This window comes from Mastomys coucha, unplaced genomic scaffold (assembly GCF_008632895.1).
Source record: "Mastomys coucha isolate ucsf_1 unplaced genomic scaffold, UCSF_Mcou_1 pScaffold9, whole genome shotgun sequence".
Taxonomy (NCBI): domain Eukaryota; kingdom Metazoa; phylum Chordata; class Mammalia; order Rodentia; family Muridae; genus Mastomys; species Mastomys coucha.
In genome coordinates this window covers 103,378,024-103,399,992 of record NW_022196915.1, presented here as the reverse complement: position 1 = coordinate 103,399,992, position 21,969 = coordinate 103,378,024, and the positions used below count along the sequence as shown (strand labels likewise).

General features: G+C 45.8%; 1 protein-coding gene across 1 annotated transcript in view; it reads left to right on the top strand.

The window, feature by feature from the left end:
• The window catches only part of Abcc4 (ATP binding cassette subfamily C member 4), a 230,203-nt gene that overhangs the window by 145,684 nt on the left and 62,550 nt on the right, over positions 1-21,969 (top strand). The window contains exon 20 of the mRNA XM_031361046.1: positions 6,059-6,138. Coding sequence (XP_031216906.1) covers positions 6,059-6,138 — 80 coding nt within the window. The remainder of the gene's footprint in view (positions 1-6,058; positions 6,139-21,969) is intronic.

Sequence of the window (21,969 nt, the reverse complement as noted above, 5' to 3'; positions counted from 1 at the left end):
AAGAGGAGACTGGAAGAGGAGGAAGCACTTCCGCTGCTTCCTGGAAGAGGAGGAAGCACTTCCGCTGCATGTGTCTTCCTAGACTATCTGCTGTGTTCATTCTTTGGCTCACTTGTTAATCTATTTACTCACAGTGACTTAGGTCACTTAATCTTGAGGTGGAGTTATTTTAAATCGTTTACTTCAATTGCTGTTAGCCAAGACAGCTTTCCCGAAACTCTTCTGATGGGGTGATAGTTAAAGTATTTAGCATCCGACACAGCTGCCATTAGTCAATCAGAGGGAGGCAGAGGCGTCCACAGCAGGTTTGTTCATAACCATTCTTGCCAGTGTAATGCCTGCCCAGCCTGACACCTTCCTGGCTCCTCCTTCCTAGCAGGTATTTAATAGAGCTTGCAGAGGTGTTCTATAAAGCAGCAGCGTGTCACAGATGTGTTGACAAGAACACACCTTCTGAATCCCCTAATACTGGGTGTGGGTCCAGCTTGGCGACTTAGTGACTTGGAGTTAATTTCCTTGAGTTAAATTCTTCATCTCAAAGTCTGGGCTGCCTTGTCTTTAAATGGGGACAGTATCTTTGTTTTAGTGCAGTGAATGTGTGAGTATGTCCTGTTTGGCAGTCTTTGACCTTCAGTGTCTGGTATGTGATGGTGCTTTAGAAACTAAGAGTGAACCCAAATGACCATAAGAATGTCTGGCATCAGTCCTGCATGGTGAGGGTGCAGTGTGAATTGGCATGGGCTGCTTCAGTGCACGGTGAGGGTTCAGTGTGAATTGGCATGGATTCCATCAGTGCATAGTGAGGGTGCAGTGTGAATTGGCATGGATTCCATTAGTGCATGGTGAGGGTGCAGTGTGAATTGGCATGGATTCCATTAGTGCACGGTGAGGGTGCAGTGTGAATTGGCACAGGCTCCATCACTGCATGGTGACGGTGCAGTGTGAATTGGCACAGGCTCCATTACTGCATGGTGATGGTGCAGTGTGAATTGGCATGGGCTGCTTCAGTGCATGGTGAGGGTGCAGTGTCCCCTTTTCTGTCACCCTCTCCTCTTTTCCTGGTCTCCTTTTTCTGATCCCTATTCTGTGTTCATGTCTCATATGTATGACTTTTATAAATATGTATGGACAATCTCATAGGATTCTCCAACAAGAAAAAACATGCGTCATTTGTCTGAGTCTGGCTCTTACTTCACATAATGTGATAGTTTCCAGTTGTTTCTGTTTTCCAGCAGATTTTAACATCATTCTTCTTTATGGCTGACCGAGGCTCTGTTTGTGTAGCACGCCTCGTCTTTAATCATTCATGTGTTGATGAACACCTGGGCCAATTTTGTATTTTATATTTTGGCTTTTGTGAAGCGTGAGGCCAGAGACTTGGGTCTGCAGGTATCTGGTGTGTTGAGTAAGTGTCTTTGAGTGTGTTATGTAGGAGTTGTGCCTTAAGTCAAATGGGAATTCTGGTTTTGGTTTTGAGAGGCACCTTCATACTGATTTTCAGAGCAGCAAAATCAGTTTCTATTCCCGCCAGCAATGTATAAAAGCTCCCATCTTCCCAGCATCTGACACCGTAACCAGCATTTTCTCCTGGTGATAACCATCTGGGTAGAATACATCTCAGTGGATTCTAATTTTCATTTTTTCTGCAGCTGAACAATTTGGACTTTTTCATGTTTTCTGGCCATTTGTATTTCATAATTTGACAATCATATTGTTATATTGGTCCTTTACTATTACTTCTTGTGTATTGTACATGTTTAAGTGTGTGTACACACATGTGCACAGGAATACATGTATTGCATACATGTGTGTGGATGCCAGAGGTCAATGCTGTTTGTCATTGTCATTATTATAATTATTTTTAATATTATTTATTTATTATTATTTATATAAGTATACTGTAGCTATCTTCAGACACACACCAGAAGTGGGCATCAGATCCCATTATAAATGGTTGTTAGCCATCATGTGGTTGCTGGGAGTTGAACTCAGGACCTTTTGGAAGAGCAGTCAGTGCTCTTAACTGCTGAGCCATCTCCAGCCATTATTATTATTATTATTAATTATTATTATTAATTATTATTATTATTAATTATTTGAGACGAGGTCTCTCACTTAACTTGAAGCTCATCAATTCCGCTAGCTTGGCTGGCCAGTGGGCCCCGTCAGTTCTCTTGTCTCTGCTCCCTAGTGTTGATAAGCACATGCTGCTGACCCTGTATCCTTCTGAGACCCGGGGACCTTGGGTCTGAGCTCACATCCTCATGCTTGCCTGGAAGAGCGCTTTACTAGAAGAACCATCTCCTCGCTCCCTGGCTGTTTGATGGGCTTGTTTTCTCCTTTTGGTATTTAATTTTTTATTCTTTTAGTTATTTATATATTCTAGATGTTAATCCTCCGTCTAAACGTACTTTAGAGCAGTGGGTCCCAGCCTTCCTAACGCTGCGACCCTTCCGTACAGTTCCTCATGCTGTGGTGACCCCCAACTATGCAACTATTTTCATTGCTACTTTATAACTGTGATTTTGCTGCTGTTCCGAATCATAGTGTAAAGACCTCATGTGCAGGATTCCTGATATGTAACCAGCAAGGTCAGGACCCATGGCTTGAGAACCATTGCTTTAGAGCACTGTGGTACTAGAAAGAGCCGATATCCACGTGTAAGCAAAGGAGCAGTCCTGTTCTTTACTCTGTGTAAAAAAAACAAAACCAACCAAACAAACAAAAAAACAGTTCAAAGGACTTCATCCGAGACCCCAATCTGATAAAAGAAGGGGCTGGGGGCGGGGAGGCTTCAAGACTTAGACATAGCTACAGGTTCTCTGAAAACAACTGCCGTGTTTCAGGAAATAACACAAGAACTGACAAACAGGATTGCATGAAACTAAAAGGTTTCCACAGTGAGGGACATCAATACTCACCAGGATGAAAAGACATCTCAGAAACAAGAAAATTGTTGACCCAGGGTTTTTGTTGTTGTTGTTGTTGTTGTTGTTTTTAAATATGTTATAGAGCGTGGCATCTGGCCTCCAATCCTGGGCAAGTTGAGGATGCAGAGCCAGGGCCGGGGGCTTGCAAGTAATCCCTGGGGGCTAGCTTTGAGTCCTGTACACTGGCTCCAAGGGAGGCCGGCCATCTGAGTGTGCGCAGAGACCATGGTGGTGAGAGTACACGGTCATCTGAGAGATACCTGTAGCATCGAATCAGTTCCTTGTGAAAAGTCTGGGCACGCTGTGATTATGTGTATGAGGGGCTGTCGTGGCAAGAGAAAGCAACGGTTCAGAGGGCAGAAAGGGCACGGTAGCATTTGGGTGTTCTAGAAGGCAAGATTCGGCTTAATGTATGCAAAATGCAGTTTGCTTGGACTGGATCCTCCTGGGAAACTTGGTCCCCTCCCCACTCGCCTCCCATGAGACATTCCTGTGGGGACCACATGTCATCGGGCTGAAGAGGCAGAGTATGGGGGGACTCATCATAAGGATTTGATTTGGAGACTTCTGAGCAAGTGACTGAGGCCTTGAGCTCCGCCTCACAGTCCCGAATTCCACTTCGGCTGTAAGGCGGAAACGCCTTCGGCAAACACTGTTCATTCTCTCACGTGTTTCTTAGAAGTTACTCTGAGCCCCTTTCGTCTCATGTTATCTGTGGCCAGTGGCGGGTAGGAGTGAGGGCTGAGGGGAGTCTTTGACACGTAGTTGTGGTGCCTGTTGTGGGTATGGGGATGCACAGCGGAGGATAGATAGAACAAGACCTCTGGGGTCTTCCTGACCACTCTGTCTCGCCCTGAACCCGACCATTGCAGGTTGGCCCTGGCTGGCTAGCTTATGCGATCCACCGTCTTCCCTCCCAGACGTACCTGGCTTTCTGTTTGTGTGTCAGGAGTTCCAGCTCGGCTCCTTTTGAAGCTGAAAACATAAAGGAGTGGGTTTGGGGCTGGAGAGATGGATCAGGGGTTAAGAGCACTGACTGCGCTTCTAGAGGTCCTGAGTTCGATTCCCAGCAATCACACAGTGGCTCACAACCATCTGTAACGGGGATCCAATACCTTGTTCTGGTGTGTCTGAAGACCGCTATCGTGTACTCATATAAATATATTAAGTAAATCTTTAAAGGAAAAAGGAGTGGTTGTCACGTAAGAGTCGCCTCGTGACTAGTGAGCCATTTTATCAGTGCTGCTTTTAAAGCTGAACCATATATCTGGTTTGTCTGGAGCCTGCCCGTGTTTAAAGGTGTAACTTTCCCCTCATTTTAATCATGTATTTAATGATTTTAGTTTAGTTTGGCTTGTGTGTCTTTAAAATGAGGTCTCTCACTGAATATTGCAGTATAGCCTAGGCCGTCTGGCCAGCAAGAATGGCCAGCATATCTCCCCCCTTCAGACATTCCTAGCTTTCTGCCTGGCTACCAGGGATTCCACTTCAGGACCTTCCACTTGCTGCACAAATGCTCTCACCCACTGAACCGTAGTTTTCTTCATTCGGTATTGTTTCTTTTGACGTAGTGTAGTGTTTTCTCAGCGGTATCTGATTCAGTCTTTTTCCCCTCCAAGCCTGGTCTAGGGAACAGTAGACAGAGCATCCTTGGCATCCTTGGGCACTTAGACTTACGTTAGACTCCACCGCCAGCTGTCGGACCAGAATCCACAGTTTAATAGCTGAACATCCTTTCCCAATGGTCTCCTTCAGAGTCTGGCAAACAGTCACTAGCCAAGCTTTTTGTTTGTTTTTTGGGCTCTTGTTAAGAAGTGCCTGGCATCCTGACAGGATTGCTTCCTGCAATGGGCTCATTTAACCCTCAGGATGAGGCTCTAAAGGAGGTGTTACTAACAGCTAAGAAGAGCTGTCACTGGGCCTGCCAGAGATGGCGAGAAAGACACTTTCTGGAGTCTGCATGGCCTGAGCTGGAGACAGGACAGGTGAGGCCTACTTGTCTCTGGTGTGTAGAACCTAGGTGCCCTGGAAGGATTACATTTGTACCCTGGGCTGCAAGAGCATCAGCCACAAAGTTGCTCAAGGAGTTGCCTGCCTCAAAGTAGACTATCATCTATCTATGAATATATGTATGTGTCTATCATCTATCACTTATCGATCTGTCTCATCTGTCATTTATGTATGTATCTATCATCTATTTATCTGTCATTTATGAATATATGTATGTATCTATATCTATTATCAATCTCTTATCTGTCATTTATAAATGTATCTATCATTTATGTCTATATATTTATCATTTATATCTTCTATCTATCATCTGTCTATCTATATCTATCTATCTATCTATCTATCTATCTATCTATCTATCTATCTATCTATCTGTCCATCTCCTATCTGTCTCTGTAAAACATGCTTGCTAGAAACCAGTTTTGATTGGTCTGCCCTGAAGCCTTCTCCATTACCCCAGTTTCTTGGGGTCGTCTCCACGGGCAATGCAGTGGACAGTAGGAACTTCCTGCTTAAGTTTGCCCGTCACCCTGGACACCTGTCTGACAGGAATGACGTGGACACTGGTGGGATGTACTTACAGTACCTCCTCAGTGGGCAACATCTTGAGTTTCCCTGCAATATGAGGTCTGATGAACCATCTTTGGTGGTAAAACACTGATACTATCATTTACATTTAGAGAAATTCTCAAGATTAAAGAAAAACTAACATAAAAATTGGAATTAATTTTTGTGTTTGGTCATTTTCATCTTATATCTTTATACTTGGGATTGACCTAGATGAGACCTAAAACTTAAGGGACATGCTTAAACCACACCAAGCCAACTCGCTCATGGGTTTTCCCATTTCCTGTGTGTGCGCACATACATACACGTCTTTTTAAAAATGAGGACCACATTGTAATTCTCTGTCCAGCAGCATTTGGTGGTATTTTTATTTTCTCTAGGTATCACTCTATATTCTTTTTTTCTTTGCCATTGACATTGGCTTATTTTATATGAATGCATAATATATTAAATACATATGCATTTAAAATATTGTTTTGATTTGTTTGCAAGTCGTTTCTCTTAAGGGTCTGTCTAGGGAGATGTGTAATTCTCATATCCTGTGCTCGCAGGAAGAATTTTAAATCGTTTCTCCAAGGATGTTGGACACATGGACGACTTGCTTCCCCTGACATTTCTAGACTTCATCCAGGTATGTAAAGTCACGTCATGTTTTCAAATGAAGAACAACAGTACCTTTTTTATTTTCTTTCTGATTTTCAAGGCCTTTCCATGAGCGTTTGGGGTGGCCGTGGTGGCCGTGGTGGCCGTGGGCTGGGGATGCTTGACGTTACCTTAACAAAAGGCCATGTTTGTAGAAGAAAGGTGTGGCTATGTTTTGGAGGCTAAGTTAGCGTGAGTAATGTCCTGTGTAGGAGTGGCTGTGCATTTGTGTCAGGGTTGGTTCGTGGCAGCTACACGCTGGTAAGTGGCTTTCCATCTGCCTCCCAGGTATCTGGCATGGATTCGACTTACTGTGAACACATTTCATAATACAGAAACAATCACCTCTCACGGAAAGATAGCCCAGATTAACAAAATTATGCATTGTATTGCCACAAAGGGCAAATATTTACTGCACTGTTGTTTTTTTTGTTTTGTTTTGTTTTTTGTTTTGTTTTTGAAGGTGGTGGAGTAAAACCAGGTGTGGTTACTTACAAAGAACAGATTAGTAATAATAAGATGAAAATAATACTTTGTTAGCAAGGACAATAGAGAGTTCTTACTGCAGATTCAAAGCTTTAAATGCAGGCATGTTTAAGCCAATAATAGGAGTTGAGGATCAAAGTCTTCTCAGAAGATGTCTGGTTTTGTTTTTTTGGCAGCTTTTCTTTTCACACATTGATTGCTCTGTCTTAAGGTGTCTTTTGAGAAAAGGATCCCACAGAAAATGCCTGCTTTTAGCATGTTGTTTTGTCTGTGAACTTGAGGGCCAAAAGAATCATGTTGGGTCACCTGTCTCTCATCTCCTCATTCAGTGTCGTTGCTCCTGCGGTTTGATTTGTTTTGTTTTGCTTTCTTCTCTCATTTAACTCTGTCTACCTTTCAGTGACTCAGGCAGGGGATCTTTTTGATTCCCCCCTAAGCGTTTATTTTGGAGAAGAAATGCATCTCTCAAAAGCTGTGCGGATTTTAAAGTCCCAGATGCCTGTGGCTCACTTGTCATGAGATTGACCCCCTTTCCCGCCAGTTCTCACTGAAGCCAAGCTGCAGGCAGGAAGTCGAATCAGCACAGAGGATCCAGTGGTGCCCTAGTCTCCCTGGGCCCCTGGGGTCCACACTTGAGTTGGAATCCCTGTTAGTCACACAGGAAGGGAGCCCAGGCTGTCTGACTGAACAGCCTGACCCATAGGTAAAGAGTTCTCCTTACACCCACCAGGGCCACAGGCAGAGTCTGCACCACAAAGAATCACGCCAGACTCTTGGTTCTGTGAACTTATTTTTAAAATGTTTCCTACTGGCTTTGGCTATGCTCTTGTCCTCTGGAAGCAACCCTTTGCTGCAGAGCCTCTCACCCCATAGAATACAGATATAAGATTAAGCACATGTTTTGACAGCGATTGTTATTACTTCTAGAAGATTAGCAAAGGGCTCTCTCCACAGCCGTGAGCCAGCCAAGGTTGAGTTTCCGAAGCTGGCTGGTCCACTGTACATTTAGCAGAGTGAGTCCTGCTCATTAGAATCCCTCATGTGTTTTTGTAGCGCCTATGGAGGGATGGCACTTGACGGGGGCTTCTTAATTTCGGTACAAAGCATTATCCACATTGTGAGGAGAGAAAATTCTAGCCTCGTACTTCAATTTAACCAGAGACTCCAGGGTCTTCCTTCACTGTCCACCCAAACACTCTTGGTACACTTAGCCACTGTTGACTATTTCTGGTTCCTGTTAGCCAGTTTCTAGAATCCTAAAAGAGGTGAATCTTGATGCTGTTGTCCCTCCCAGAAGGAGTTTTACATGAGGGATAACTCACTTATCAAACATGATTCAGATCTGTTGTCGCTCACTTCATTCGCAGGTGTCTTTAATAAGCCTTCCCCTAATCCTTTCAGGAAGAAATATTTTCTCCTTTTAAAAATAGTATTAGCTAAATATAAAAGCACTGATCTGCTGCCATTGTCGTGGGTTCTCCAAGGGACATTCCCCAACATTCATTATTTAAATGGTTGTCAAGAGGAATCAAGTGAAACTTAGTAAACAGATAAACAGAACCTGCTTCCTTGGTGTGTGTGCGCGTGCACGAAGCCGTTGCTGTGGGTGTGCGCGCACGCAGCCTTTGCTGTGGATGTGTGCGCGCGCCGCCTTTGCTGTGGGTGTGTGCGCGCGCCGCCTTTGCTGTGAATGTGTGCGCGCGCCGCCTTTGCTGTGTGTGTGTGCACGCGCAGCCTTTGCTGTGGGTGTGTGCACGTGCAGCCGTTGCTGTGGATGTGCGCGCACGCAGCCTTTGCTGTGGATGTGTGCGCGCGCCGCCTTTGCTGTGGGTGTGTGCACGCGCAGCCTTTGCTGTGGATGTGCGCGCACGCAGCCTTTGCTGTGAATGTGTGCGCGCGCCGCCTTTGCTGTGGGTGTGTGCACGTGCAGCCGTTGCTGTGGGTGTGTGCGCGCGCGCCGCCTTTGCTGTGGATGTGCGCGCGCGCCGCCTTTGCTGTGGATGTGCGCGCACGCAGCCTTTGCTGTGGAGGATTTGCTTCTGATGGCTGAATGGGCTTCTTGCTGAGGATTCGCTGGCCTCGTTTTGAAGTATTTGCTGCCAAAGATTTTTTTCTTTTTTATGAGAGCCGCAAAAAATGAATTTAACCTGTCCTTAAAGAAAGGCCAACAAAAAAACCTAAACGTATTTTTCCCCTCTTTTTAAGTAGAATAGGGCTCTGTCAGGACAAAAACAAGCCAGTGGTGTTCTGGGACTCTTAATGGAATCATGTAAACTTAAAATAAACACTATTATGGTAAGCACACAGAATGAAAACTAATTTTCCAAATCAAATACATTATATTCAATTCATTTTCCCCAATCAACCAAATGTTTAAAACCTGTTAGTTATAACAGCAATCTCTTGGAAATTAATTAGAAGCCTATTAGCTCTGCTAGCTCAGGCGGATGTCAGGGGCTGCTCCTTACATGTTTAAGCAGTCTGTGGACTTGAGGTGTAGCAAGGTCACAGGGACTATCCCATCGGCCTAGTACTTGATCTGTTTTGGGGTGTGTGTGCGTCGGGGGGGGGGGGGGGAGTTTGGCAGGGGGTGCTTTGCTTTTCAAAAAATTTTGTCTACTCTAATTTAGTCTTTTAATACATTTTAAAAAAAACATTTGGATTAAAATTGTAGCTCTCCTGACCTTACATTTCTGAGATCTTAGTTCTGTTCTCAGTACCACCAAACAAAACAAACAAACAAACAGGGCCAGTGATAATAACAACAGAAATGTGAGAATTAGCCATCAGATAAAACCACTCAGGTCACAAGACTGCTGACCCTGCTATTAATAGAAGCACCATCTTTCTAGTGTGGACCTCTGAGGTGGGTGGTATTTTTCTCAGACCTTGTTTACTCGTGTGTGTGTGTGTGTGTGTGTGTGTGTGTGTGTGTGTGTGTGTGTGCGCGCGCGCGTGCTCGCTCCCTGAGGGTTTTCTCAGCTCCTTTCAAAACTGATCTTTGTAGCAAACTTCCTGTCTGCCTTTGTTCCTAATGTCATCAGCAAACCTGTGCCGCTGACATCAGGAAGCCACCAGCCAGCTCCAACTATGCACAGGGATTTTCCCAGGATGCTCCTGTACTCAGCTTGGCTGAACCGGTTAAGTTGAGCTGGATCTGATCCTCAGGGAAGCGAGCGTTCATCCAGCACCTCCAGCAAACTTAGCAGCATGTAGACCAGCAGGTGGAGCGGAAACCAACGTTCACAGCTGAAGTGATAGCAAAAGAGGAGAAGGAGTCTTGGCTCGCAGTCCTTCCCTATAAAAGCTATGCATATGTGCATGCTTTTCTGGATAATTAAGATTGGATCGCTATACAAGTCAATCCTGTGACCTGTCTAACCCAGAGCATGCATGCTTCATCGCCTTTTCTGAGAGGTGAAGGCAGTTTAGGTAGTTTGGTGAGTCAGGCCGGAACTTGAGTATCATGCTGAGTGTAATTCTGAGGAATTGAGGGGACAGAACCTGAGGACAGGACCCTTCCTCTGTGGCATTGTACCTGGAGTCCCTGTGTCCTGAGGACAGGACCCTTCCTCTGTGGCATTGTACCTGGAGTCCCTGTGTTCTGAGTTGGGACAAAAGTTGGGACAGAGATCTGTCATGCTACTGATGGGATGACTAATTGAAGGAAATTTTGTTTAAACTGTGAACAAATTTCCTGCTACATACAAGTTTAATTTTGTCCCTTAGGCTTCAACAGAAGATTAATATTTATGTGAACATGAATGGGGTTTGTTTTAAAGTACTAACTAATGGTATTTGTGGCACAGTGCAGCGACAGTTTTCAAAATCTGTGTCTTTGATTGCTGTCATGAGTCACTGGGAGAAGTATTAAGGGAACAGGGTAGGAAGAAGTGTCTGGGAGCCTGAGCCATTAGGGGATGCATGAGTGGATCATTAGTGACTAAAGAGAGATTACTGACAGGCTGTTGCAAGGGTGGGACAGAACTGAGGGGTGTTCTGAATAGAATATAAACACGACTGGAAATAATAACATAAAATGCCAAGTCATATTGGAGTTGCCAATGGCTCACAATATACCTCTGGTGTAAAATGTGGTTCATTTCTTGGTCTTTTCAAGAAATTGCAAGCACTTTGAGTATATATATCATATGTGTGTGTGTGTATATATATATATATATATATATAGCATATATAAATATACACACATACACACATACATATATATGGCTGTATATATTTGTATATGTATGCATATATTATATATATATGTAGACAAGGATGTTCCAGAGAGAGGGTACAGAGGTGTAGCCTGTACCCTTTGCTTAGCAGGCAGTGGCTAGTTCTCTGAAGGTAAGATGGCCAGCCTCACCCAGAGACTGGAAGCATTTTAGGTACAAGGGAGCTCCCATCTCTAAAGAGAAAACAAAACAAAAGACGCAGGAGAATAGGAAAATGGGTGTTGGGGGAGCCATGGGAAAGCAGGCGGACTGATGATAAGAAGGAAGGTGTGGATCCCATCCATCCGCCAGGGTTCCGGGTGGCAGCTGCCCATAGTTAGGAGAGAGTCCTGTTTGGAATTCAGGGCAAGAGGTTTGGCTGGGCCCTTGAGCTGTTTGTTGTAGAGGGCTTGCAGGGGGAATAAGAGGAGGCCCATGTATATAGGGCCTGCCTGTGAGGCTGGGTGGAGAAAAGCAGGGTCAGAGCCTCCTTCTTCCTCCCAGAAAATGGGATCACTGGGGCTGGCCTGAATCATACAGTGGGCAAAGCTTGAAGCCTCTTTCCATAGTTTTCCTGGAGCCCGCTCCCCCTCCTGATTTAAAAGCTGATCGTCTAACAACTTTGTATGTCTGTCATAAATACATACGTACTACATACATACATGCCTGAAACCAAGGCAGGAGGTGTGGTTACAGCAAAGGAAGCAGACCGGGCTGGAGGAGAAGGGAAGGGTGCTGCCCAAGGTTCCTGAATGACCGACCGCTTTCCTTCCCTCGGCTGAGGAAGATGATGGAGGTTGGTGGCAGTGTTCTGGTCTTTTTATTTAGGATGTCCTGAGTGCCAAGTGTGTTGTAACTAAGTTTTGATGACTCTGCTTGGCCTTGGCATGTGTGTTAAGCCTCAATCATTTTAATTTTTATTGCTTCTCACTAATTTATTCAGAGAACATTTTTCTCATCTGCTACCTTCTCGTGCCCTTAAATGCAATCTCGGGTATAGCAGTTAGCGTCCATAATTACTACTGACCCGCCTGTTGCCAGTCCTTCCTTCTGTCTGCTTTGCTTCTGAGCCACATGGTGCATGGAATGATCCACTGCCGAGCTTCTGAACACAGCCAACACCATTGCTCTGTGCTTGAAATGTCAGTATCTCAGCTGATTCCATCGCTGAACTAAGATTTCTCCTCTGAACCCAAGAATTTAACATGTTGCAGCAGATGAATCTGATCAATGGATAATCAGATTATAGCCTCCTCTAAGTCCAGTGTGAGAATGCCCAGCTCTGGAGCAAGGGCTTGAACCCTTCTCTCACGGGATAGTGCCCTCTCAGGCTCTGTATCCAAACAGAAGTATGTTACTTTGCTTGCCCGTGATTTGTGAAGTAAAGAACAAGGATCATTCTAGTTAAACCCCCTCCATCTGACTCCTAGAGGGAAACTACACACCAACCACATGGCTATGAATGTGTGTATGTATGTATGTAATATGTGTATGTATATGTCTATATGTAACATGTATATATATAGAATATATGTATATGTGTAATATGTGTATGTAATATGAATATGTAACGTGTGTGCCCATAAATTCCCACAGGAGCAATTGCATTTCCTGTCTGTGACTTTCCTACAAACCTGTTGTTTGGGGAGCTGTACTTAGAAGATAATATCTGTGGCAGGGCAGGGGAGATGATAAAGCGCTTGCCATGCAGACCTGAGGAACTGAATTCAGTCCCCCAGAATTCATATGAAAAGGCCAGGCTTGTCGTCCCAGGAGCAGGGAGGTGGAACTAGCCTCAGAGAGACTTAGTGGCCAGCCAGCCCAGCCTAGCCAGCCCAGTAAGCTTGAGGTTCAGTGGGAAACCTTGTCTTGAAGTAAGGATTGGGGAAGATGCCCAACACTAACCTCTCACCTTCACACACAAGCACACATAAGTATGTGCACACCTGCACACATGTTCAGTTGAGGCTGTATAAAGTTCATCCTAGCTCAGTAAGTGAAGCCTAACCTGCAATTTTAGGGAACATGAAGATGTGTCATGTATACATTTCTCTCCTCTGAAGACACTGTCACTCTCAGCTCATGCGCTTTTCTCCCCCCAACAAGAAGGGCCACTGATCTGCTTTGTACTCATGCTGTGCTTGCTTTCCATGCTTGCTTTCTCAAAGGGGTCCTGCCTCTGTATACCTGAAGAAATCTTAGCAGGTAAAAATCCCTTCTGCTTCACTCATGTTCTCTTCGGGGCTGCGTCATCACCTGCAGGATATAGCTGTGCAGGCTAGGATTCTCTGATGCAGTGAGGGATGGGCAGGCTGGGATGTTGTGATGCAGTGAGGGATGGGCAAGCCAGGACTCTCTGATGCAGTGAAGGATACAGCAGGCTAGGACTCTGTGATGCAGTGTGGGATGGGCAGGCCAGGACTCTCCGATGCAGTGAGGAATGGGCGGGCCAGGACGCTGTGATGCAGTGAGGGATGGGCGGGCCAGGATGCAGTGATGCAGTGAGGGATGGGCAGGCCAGGACTCTGTGATGCAGTGAAGGATGGGCAGGCCAGGGTGCTGTGATGCAGTGAGGGATGGGCAGGCTGAGATACTGTGATACAGTAAGGGATGGGCAGGCTGGGACTCTGTGATGCAGTGAGGGATGGGCAGGCCAGGACGCTGTGATGCAGTGAGGGATGGGCAGGCCAGGACTCTCTGATGCAGTGAAGGATGGGCAGGCCAGGGTGCTATGATGCAATGAGGGATGGGCAGGCTGAGATACTGTGATACAGTGAGTGATGGGCAGGCCAGGACTCTCTGATGCAGTGAGGGATGGGCAGGCCAGGATGCTGTGATGCAGTGAGGGATGGGCGGGCCAGGATGCAGTGATGCAGAGAGGGATGAGCAGGCCAGGACTCTGTGATGCAGTGAAGGATGGGCAGGCCAGGGTGCTGTGATGCAGTGAGGGATGGGCAGGCTGAGATACTGTGATACAGTGAGGGATGGGCAGGCCAGGACTCTGTGATGCAGTGAGGGATGGGCAGGCCAGGACGCTGTGATGCAGTGAGGGATGGGCAGGCCAGGACTCTGTGATGCAGTGAGGGATGGGCAGGCTAGGACTCTGTGATGCAGTGTGGGATGGGCAGGCCGGGATGTTGTGATGCAGTATGGGATGGGCAGGCCGGGATGCTGTGATGCAGTGAGGGATGGGCAGGCCAGGATGCTGTGATGCAGTGAGGGATGGGCAGGCCAGGATGCTGTGATGCAGTGAGGGATGGGCAGGCCGGGATGCTGTGATGCAGTGAGGGATGGGCAGGCCGGGATGCTGTGATGCAGTGAGGGATGGACAGGCCAGGATGCTGTGATGCAGTGAGGGGTGGGCAGGCCGGGATGCTGTGATGCAGTGAGGGATACAGCAGGCCGGGATGCTGTGATGCAGTGAGGGATAGTGAGGGATAGTTAGGCTGGGATGCTGTGATGCAGTATGAGATGGGCAGGCTGGGACGCTGTGATGCAGTGAGGGATGGGCAGGCTGAGATACTGTGATGCAGTGAGGGATGGGCAGGCTGGGGTGTTGTGATGCAGTGAGGAATGGGCAGTCTGGGATGTTGTGATGCAGCGAGGGATGGGCGGGCCAGGACTCTGTGATGCAGTGAGGGATGGGCAGGCCGAGATGCTGTGATGCAGTGAGGGATGGGCAGGCCGGGATGCTGTGATGCAGTGAGGGATGGGCAGGCCGGGATGCTGTGATGCAGTGAGGGATGGGCAGGCCGGGATGCTGTGGTGCAGTGAGGAATCCGCAGTGTTCATTGTTCTCTTATCCCATTTCCGTTCAGTACCCTACAGAGTGCTCCAGCTTCAGGGTCCATGCACCGTCCCTGTGCAGAGAGGAAGTCTGATGGCGTCTGAGCACTGCATTTTACTCTGAGAGACTCATGACTTTTAGAGTTGTGGATAAAGTGAGGGAGAACGGTGGAGTTGCTAACAGAGCCTTCTGCCCCTTTGAGTGAAGCCATTAAGTTGGGGACCCTGAGGGCTGAGTGTCAGCCTTTGCCTCCTGAGTTTTGTCCCTTCACTAATGAGTGGCCTGGCTCATTGCGCTTGCTCTCCTGTCTCTTAAAAGCACACCTTTTGCAAAGCTGGTGGTCTGCCTCCATGGCTGGCGCTCTGCCCCATAGTCACCCCATGCATCCTACTAAATTTTCTCAGGATGCTGCCATTGTAACTTAATGATGACATTCTTACCAACAAAACTGATACCATATAAGGAGGAGCTGAAAGCTTTGGAAAGACCCAGCAGTGACTTCCCTAAGTCTAGGTGCGCTGGTGCATGCCTGTACTTGGAGGCTGAGGAGGCTGTCCTGACCAGCTAGCTAGACTTGGATCCTGAATCCTCCAAATACTTAGTTAAATGCTATCCTCGCATCCTCGCTCGTAAATTAGGTTTTGGTGGTGTCTTAGTTACTGTATTATTGCATTGAAGAAACATGTGACCAAGGCAGCTTCTAGAAGAAAGCCTGTAACTAGGGGCTTGCTTACAGTGTCAGAGAGTTAGTTTATGACCATCATGGCGGGCCAGAGCAGGGCCAGCAGGCAGGCATGGTGCTGGAGCAGTAGCTGAGAGCTCACATCTGATCTGAAAGATGGAGGGAGAGAGACAGAAAGACAGAGAGACTGGGCCTGGCATGGGATTTTGAAACATCAAACCCTCATGTTTCCAACAAGATCATGTCTCATAGTCTATCCTAAACAATTCACCAACTAGGAACCAAACATTCAAATATATGAGCCTATGGGTCATTTAAACACCACAGGTGGGAATAGTAAATGGGGGATCCTGGAGGAAGACATGAAGACCCGGCACAAAGAGCTTCCAGTGTCTTGAGAGTTGTTGAAGATTCATTATGTATAAGACTTCTCAGGAGGAAGAAGCAGATAGAGCTCTAGGAATTCAAGGCTTGGTCTAGGTCAAAAATTCTAGGCCAAGCCTGTACCCTGTCCATGCTTTAAGACTAAAACTAAGCTTCAAGGTTTTATTTCTGAGCTGGCTTCTTAGGTCATAGCTTTAGGGATTCTTCTGTGTCCTGCCTGGAGGAACTCGACAAAGCTTTGGGATAGTCCCTGAACCCCAGGAAGTAGAGAAGACACACATGCCAAGACTCCCAGGGTGTGGGATATTTGTAATGAGACTGCCGAATGGAATAATAATAATAGCACATCGTGTTGAGACAAGGCTTGAGACAAGGCAGATCCTGGGGAGACTGTGTCTTGAGAACCAGCCCGTAACACTCTGGTAGTTGGTAGGATACAGAGAACCGGGCACTGAAAGCAGAGGATTGTCCAAGCACAGAGGCAGAGGGGTCACCGATGTAAATGGTGAGCATCTATATAAGAATGTCATGGTTAAGGCAAATGTTGACTCTAACCGACTCTGTAGTGCGGGACAGTTCAGGGTTACCTCAATCACAAGCCATTTCTGTTTTAGGCAATAGGTTCTCAGGTTCCCCAGGATGGCCTTGAACTCACTATGTGGCCAAGGATGACCTGGCACTTCTGATCCTCTTGTCTTCCCGAGTTCTGGGATTAGGCAGCCGGTGCCACCGTGCCTAGTTTCTGTGGTGTTGGGAGTTGAACCTAGGGCTCTATACGCTTTAGGCCAGCTCTACCAACTGAACTTTCTCACCCCATAGACAACCCCGAAGGCCACCAGATGTGGCTGTCTCATCACATCGTAGGAGCTGGAAAAACTGAGCTGTTCTCTGTTCTAGATAAAGACAAGAGTGTTTAAAAAGCAAATGCATAGATTCTCTTCTGTGTCTTCCTACCTGGAGTCACAGAACCCTTAAAAAAATAAAATAAAATCACTAAAGTCCGTCCGTGCTCTTGCTTCTTCAGAAAGAGCCTCAAGTTTACATGCTGTGAGGTGCCTGCGTGACACAGTGGCACTAAAGCATAAGGTTTGTGTGTCATGTATGATCCATTAGGGAGTGTGGAAACCTCCCTTTCTGATTCACTAAGCCTTACCACACTGACCATCTCTATCCTCACAAAGCTACATTCCATACATCCTCACAAAGCTTTGTAGTATAGAGCCGTAAAGATGGCGGAAAAGTACCACTTTATATGATTTCAGGAGAGATAATTGCCAGCATGCCAACATAATTCTCTTCCTCTGGTTTAGTTTTGTTTTAGAAGTAAAATTCTGATGCATTGTACAGGCTGGCTCAGAATTCCTGGGCTCAAATAACCTTTCTGCCCCATTTTCTCAAGTGGATAGAGCGACAGGTCTTTGGCTGAAACCCCCGACCCTGTCCGCTGCACTGCCTACTGCCCACCAGGTCTGGGGATCTAACCCAGAGCTGGTCACCTGTTCCACCACTGAGGCCCCTCCCCCCATGACATTCCAACAAAATTCATTCAAGTAATAAAGGATATGCTCCTTTTTAAATATAATATTGTCTCTAAGTGAGACAAACAGCTTGATAATGGTAATCATCTTATTTATGTTCTCTTGTGTTCCATTAAGGTAACTGACACCTAGCAGACCCAAGTCCCAGGTCGTGAGCTTGTATTGCAGAGGTTGGGTTTGTTAGTGCTCATCATTTTAGTGGCTATTTTCCATTCCGTGCCACACTATTGGGATCTGCTGTTTTCAGAATAGACCATTGAGCAGTAAATATTTCATACTGACGTAATCGCAGTACCAAAGCTTCCGGGGTCCCTGGTAGCATCGAGCAAAGTGTCTCACTTATCTGGAATTCCGGCAGCTAACATCCCCACTTCTGAACAAATCCATTGAAAATGGGGTTTCTTGGCATTTTAGTGGGGTTCGGGCTGTACTTCTGTGAGTGTGCAAACTTGCACACAGCTGCCCTCTGCAGAAGGCTGCCAGTGATTTAGAGCTGGGTTGCAAAAACCATTCTTCCTCACTTCACACCCTCATCAAGAAAGAAAAAGAAAAAGAAAGAGCGCCAGCAGCTTGACTGAGCTTAAATAACTGACTTTTCCTACCCTTTCATGGCACACAAAGGGCTAATCCTGAGGCTACTTGAGCCACCAGTGCAGGCAGTAGTGGAGACCACCACTGACCGCGCCTCCCCTCCTCGCTGCACACAGACACATTGACTTCTGCTTTATGAAGTGAAAATGCCAAGCCAAAGGACGGGAAGGAGCCGTCCCCAGTCCCTTCTTCCTGGGGGTGCGGGATGAGAAAAAGCTGCTGCATCTGGATATGGGGAACAAAGCCAGCCTAACACTTGGGGATAATAGGCTGGCTCACTGGCTTTTGTAGAAGCACGGAGGTGGAACTGCCCGGACTTGTCTGGTCCCACTGACCCTTGCATGGCTTTGTGTGGAGATGTCAGGGGAAGTGTGGAGAAAGCTCCCCAAACAATGACTTTGTCATTTGGAGATTTCTACGGTTTGCTCACTCCACTCCCACCTTCCAATCCCTCTCAGACAAAAGGACCGTGTTGGGTAGGTTGCCTCGCCCTGGTTTTCAAAGATCTCTGTCTTTAAAAGTAAACTCATCCATTTTAACCAAATCAGTGTTTTTTATGCTTTCAGAAATCAGTAAAAGAGTTTTACTCGGTGCATTTGCAAGGAGGGAATCACCTGGGAACTGCAGCCTCGGAGATAATGGCATGCCAGCTGCCTGGCTGAAGTGGCCCCTGGTCATAGACAGTGCTGTTGATAATAGAGGGTACTGGAAACATTGAGCCGCACTTGACCTGGGGGCCGAGTGATTCGCTGATAGCGTTCACGTGACCTGGAGCCCTGTGATTGGCTGATGGCATTCACGTGACCTGGGCCGTGTGATTGGCTGATGGCATTCACGTGACCTGGGGCCATGTGATTGGTTGATGGTGGTCACAAGGCCCCCGTGTGATTGGCTGATAGCGTTCACGTGACCTGGGGCCGTGTGATTCGCTGATAGCAGTCACTTACCTGGGGGCCGTGTGATTGGTTGATGGCGATCACCAGGCCCCCAGCCTGCTGCTATTCCTGGACTCTTTCTTCAAAGGAGGGGGTTGGGATTTTGCCAGTCAGGGAGTCAGCAAGCTTGTTAGTGTGGTGACAGTCACTGGGGATTCTCCCAGGCTTGTAGGCAATCGATCCCAGCATGTGTCTCTGGAGAGAATGCTTGTACTTTAGCAGGAAGGCAATGAAGACCTAAAGAACAAAAGACTGAACGATCTTGGGATTCTTTTTGTTTTTGTTTTTAATCAAACCTGGTGGTGTTCTATAAGAGCACAGAACTTTATAAGCTAAAATTGCTGGGTGGTGTGTGTGGTCAAAGAATAGAGGTCTTTCTTTCACTGTGCCTCCCCCCAACACCCCATGGGATCTCCCACCCTCAGCCATCCTGCAGTTGTTAAAGCAGAGTAAAGTGGTGACATACTTACTTCTATGGAGACCTCTACAGTTCCCGTATCTCACTGTTCTGGCTTGCATCCATTTTTGTCTATGTTCTGGTGTCTTACAGCGAGATGAATAAGAAATGGTTGGGCTACTGGAACTGCTTTGATTTTGTTAAATCACACACTTGCTATTTTATGAGGGTTTTTTTGGGGGGATGGTTATTTCTGTTTGTTTGTTTTTACACTTACTTATTAGATGTGTGTGTGCTCAAGTGTTTTGGACAGATGACTTGTGGGAATATAGGTTCCAGAGATGAAATAAAGATTTTTCAGGCTTGGCAGCACACACCTCTCACACCATTAGCCATCCCGCTGGCCTGAGCACTTTCCATTTTACATACGATGTGCCTTTTTAAGTCCATCTGGATCATGGTTCGCCATCATCAGTCCTGTCTTGGAGTTTTTCCTGCTTCTGAATTTCGTAACTTACTTGTTTTTCCAAGTCTTTTCTCTGGCTCCTGATGGGGGATTGCTGAGTGTCTAAAGGCAGCCTTGAAGTAGGTGGTAGGTATAGCCTCTGCAGCCTCTGTCTCTTAGTGCAGTGTTCAGGTCCCGTGAGAGAGATCCTCCAGGGTTCAGATCCCGTGAGAGAGATCTTCCAGGGCTCAGATCCCGTGAGAGAGATCCCCCAGGGTTCAGATCCCATGAGAGAGATCTCCCAGGGTTCAGATCCCGTGAGAGAGATCCCCCAGGGTTCAGATCCCGTGAGAGAGATCCCCCAGGGTTCAGATCCCGTGAGAGAGATCTCCCAGGGTTCAGATCCCGTGAGAGAGATCTCCCAGGGCTCAGATCCCGTGAGAGAGAACCCCCAGGGTTCAGATCCCGTGAGAGAGATCTCCCAGGGCTCAGATCCAGTGAGAGAGATCCCCCAGGGTTCAGATCCCGTGAGAGAGATCCCCCAGGGTTCAGATCCCGTGAGAGAGATCTCCCAGGGTTCAGATCCCGCGAGAGAGATCTCCCAGGGCTTGGGAGCTATGTTTCTTCTGAGACACATTTTTAGTCTTCTTGTCACATCCAGACATGTTTTCTAGTCGTCACATGGGGTCCTTGTCTCTACTCTAGAAGCACTCAACATGAATCATTCTTGACACTGTGACTCTATGAAATTTTCAGCACATGCCTACACATAGATGGGAATGGAACCCCAGTGACGTAGGTTTCTGTGGTTGAAGTCTTTTGATTATCTAGGTCTTGTTCCATGAGCATTTCAGTTCTATGAGTGTTAATTTTGTCCCTTTATTCTCTGTCTTCCCCTCTCCTCTCACCGCCCCCACCACCAGCAAGTGATGACTCTGTGTCGGAAGATAGCATATTTTATTCATCTGTTGGTTGATGGACATTTGTCACGTTTTGTGAATGACCCTTCTTGTATCAGTATTTATGTACATGTATATTTTCATTCCTTTGAGATTAAAATACCTAGAGTGGAATTTCTGTGCATTGGGTAGGTGTATGTTTACTAAGAAAAGAGAAAACCCACCAAAAAGTTTTCAAATGTCATTCTACTCACGCATCAGATACATGGGGACTTAGGGTGCTCTGCAGTTGGCGCCCATGGGGCTTAGCGTTACCAGTTGTCTTGATTTGAGCCTTTGAGGTAGGTACAGCTGATCTCACTTTGTGTTTTCCCAATGATTGTGATACTAAGCTTTTTTTGTGCACATTTATCAGCCACTTGGAACTTTTGTGAATTTTTTGGTTCAAATCTCTTGTTTATTCTTTATGAATTTATTCTTTTTTTTAAGTTTTATTGCAATATGATGAGAAAAGTTACATGATTTCAATTTATCTGAATTTGTTAACATTTAAAAACATTTTAAGTAAATAAAATTAAATCACGTTCTTGTTTTCCTTTTGTACCCCAACTCCTCCCAGAGACTCCCCTTTCAATATCTACAATATCTTTATCATATTCTTTAAAATTTATAAAATATTATGACAATAAAAGTGAGTATTATAAAAGTTGTTTGTATAAAACAACAATCAATTTAACAGTCTTACGTAGATGCTTGTCTGCAGTAATACTGAAAATACAAATGTTTTTCTCAATATAAATTTTAAATAACTCCAAATGTATTAACTGTATATTTCGAAATAACACATCACTACTAATTTTCTTAAATGAACATAAACATATAAAGTTTTTTTTTTGTTTGTTTGTTTTGTATTTAGTAGAGGTTAAGATCTTGGCTCTTACTATGGTAACTTGATACAAGAGTTACAAATGTTAAGCAAAGCATTCAGTCTCACACTTTGTTGTTCTCTTACAAGCCCCCTCCCGATTTAATTGTCTACATTCCTTTGGGGTATATAAATACTTTTAAAATATGTAAGCTGTTCTGAAAACCATAGTATAGTGTAAAAACATGAAATAAACAATACTACTAATAGAGGGGCTCAGATAAGGAGAAGCAAGATCTCAAGACCATTATGTTGTACACAGCCAGACACTGTCACAAACAAGCTGGAGGTGTATATGGATTATATAATATTGGACCTATTTCTCCAATTACCAAATTAGAGAGACCATTGGATGACAATCAACAAATTTCTAATTCCTCATGTTTTTGGATTTCAAACAATTAGGATATATTGGCAATATTAATTTTCATATTAAGATATTAAGAAAAAGTAATTTTTGCTACCTGTTATTTTTGTTGTAAGAGGTGGAATTAGGTTTGTGTGGATTTGTTGAAAGATTGCCTTCTTGCT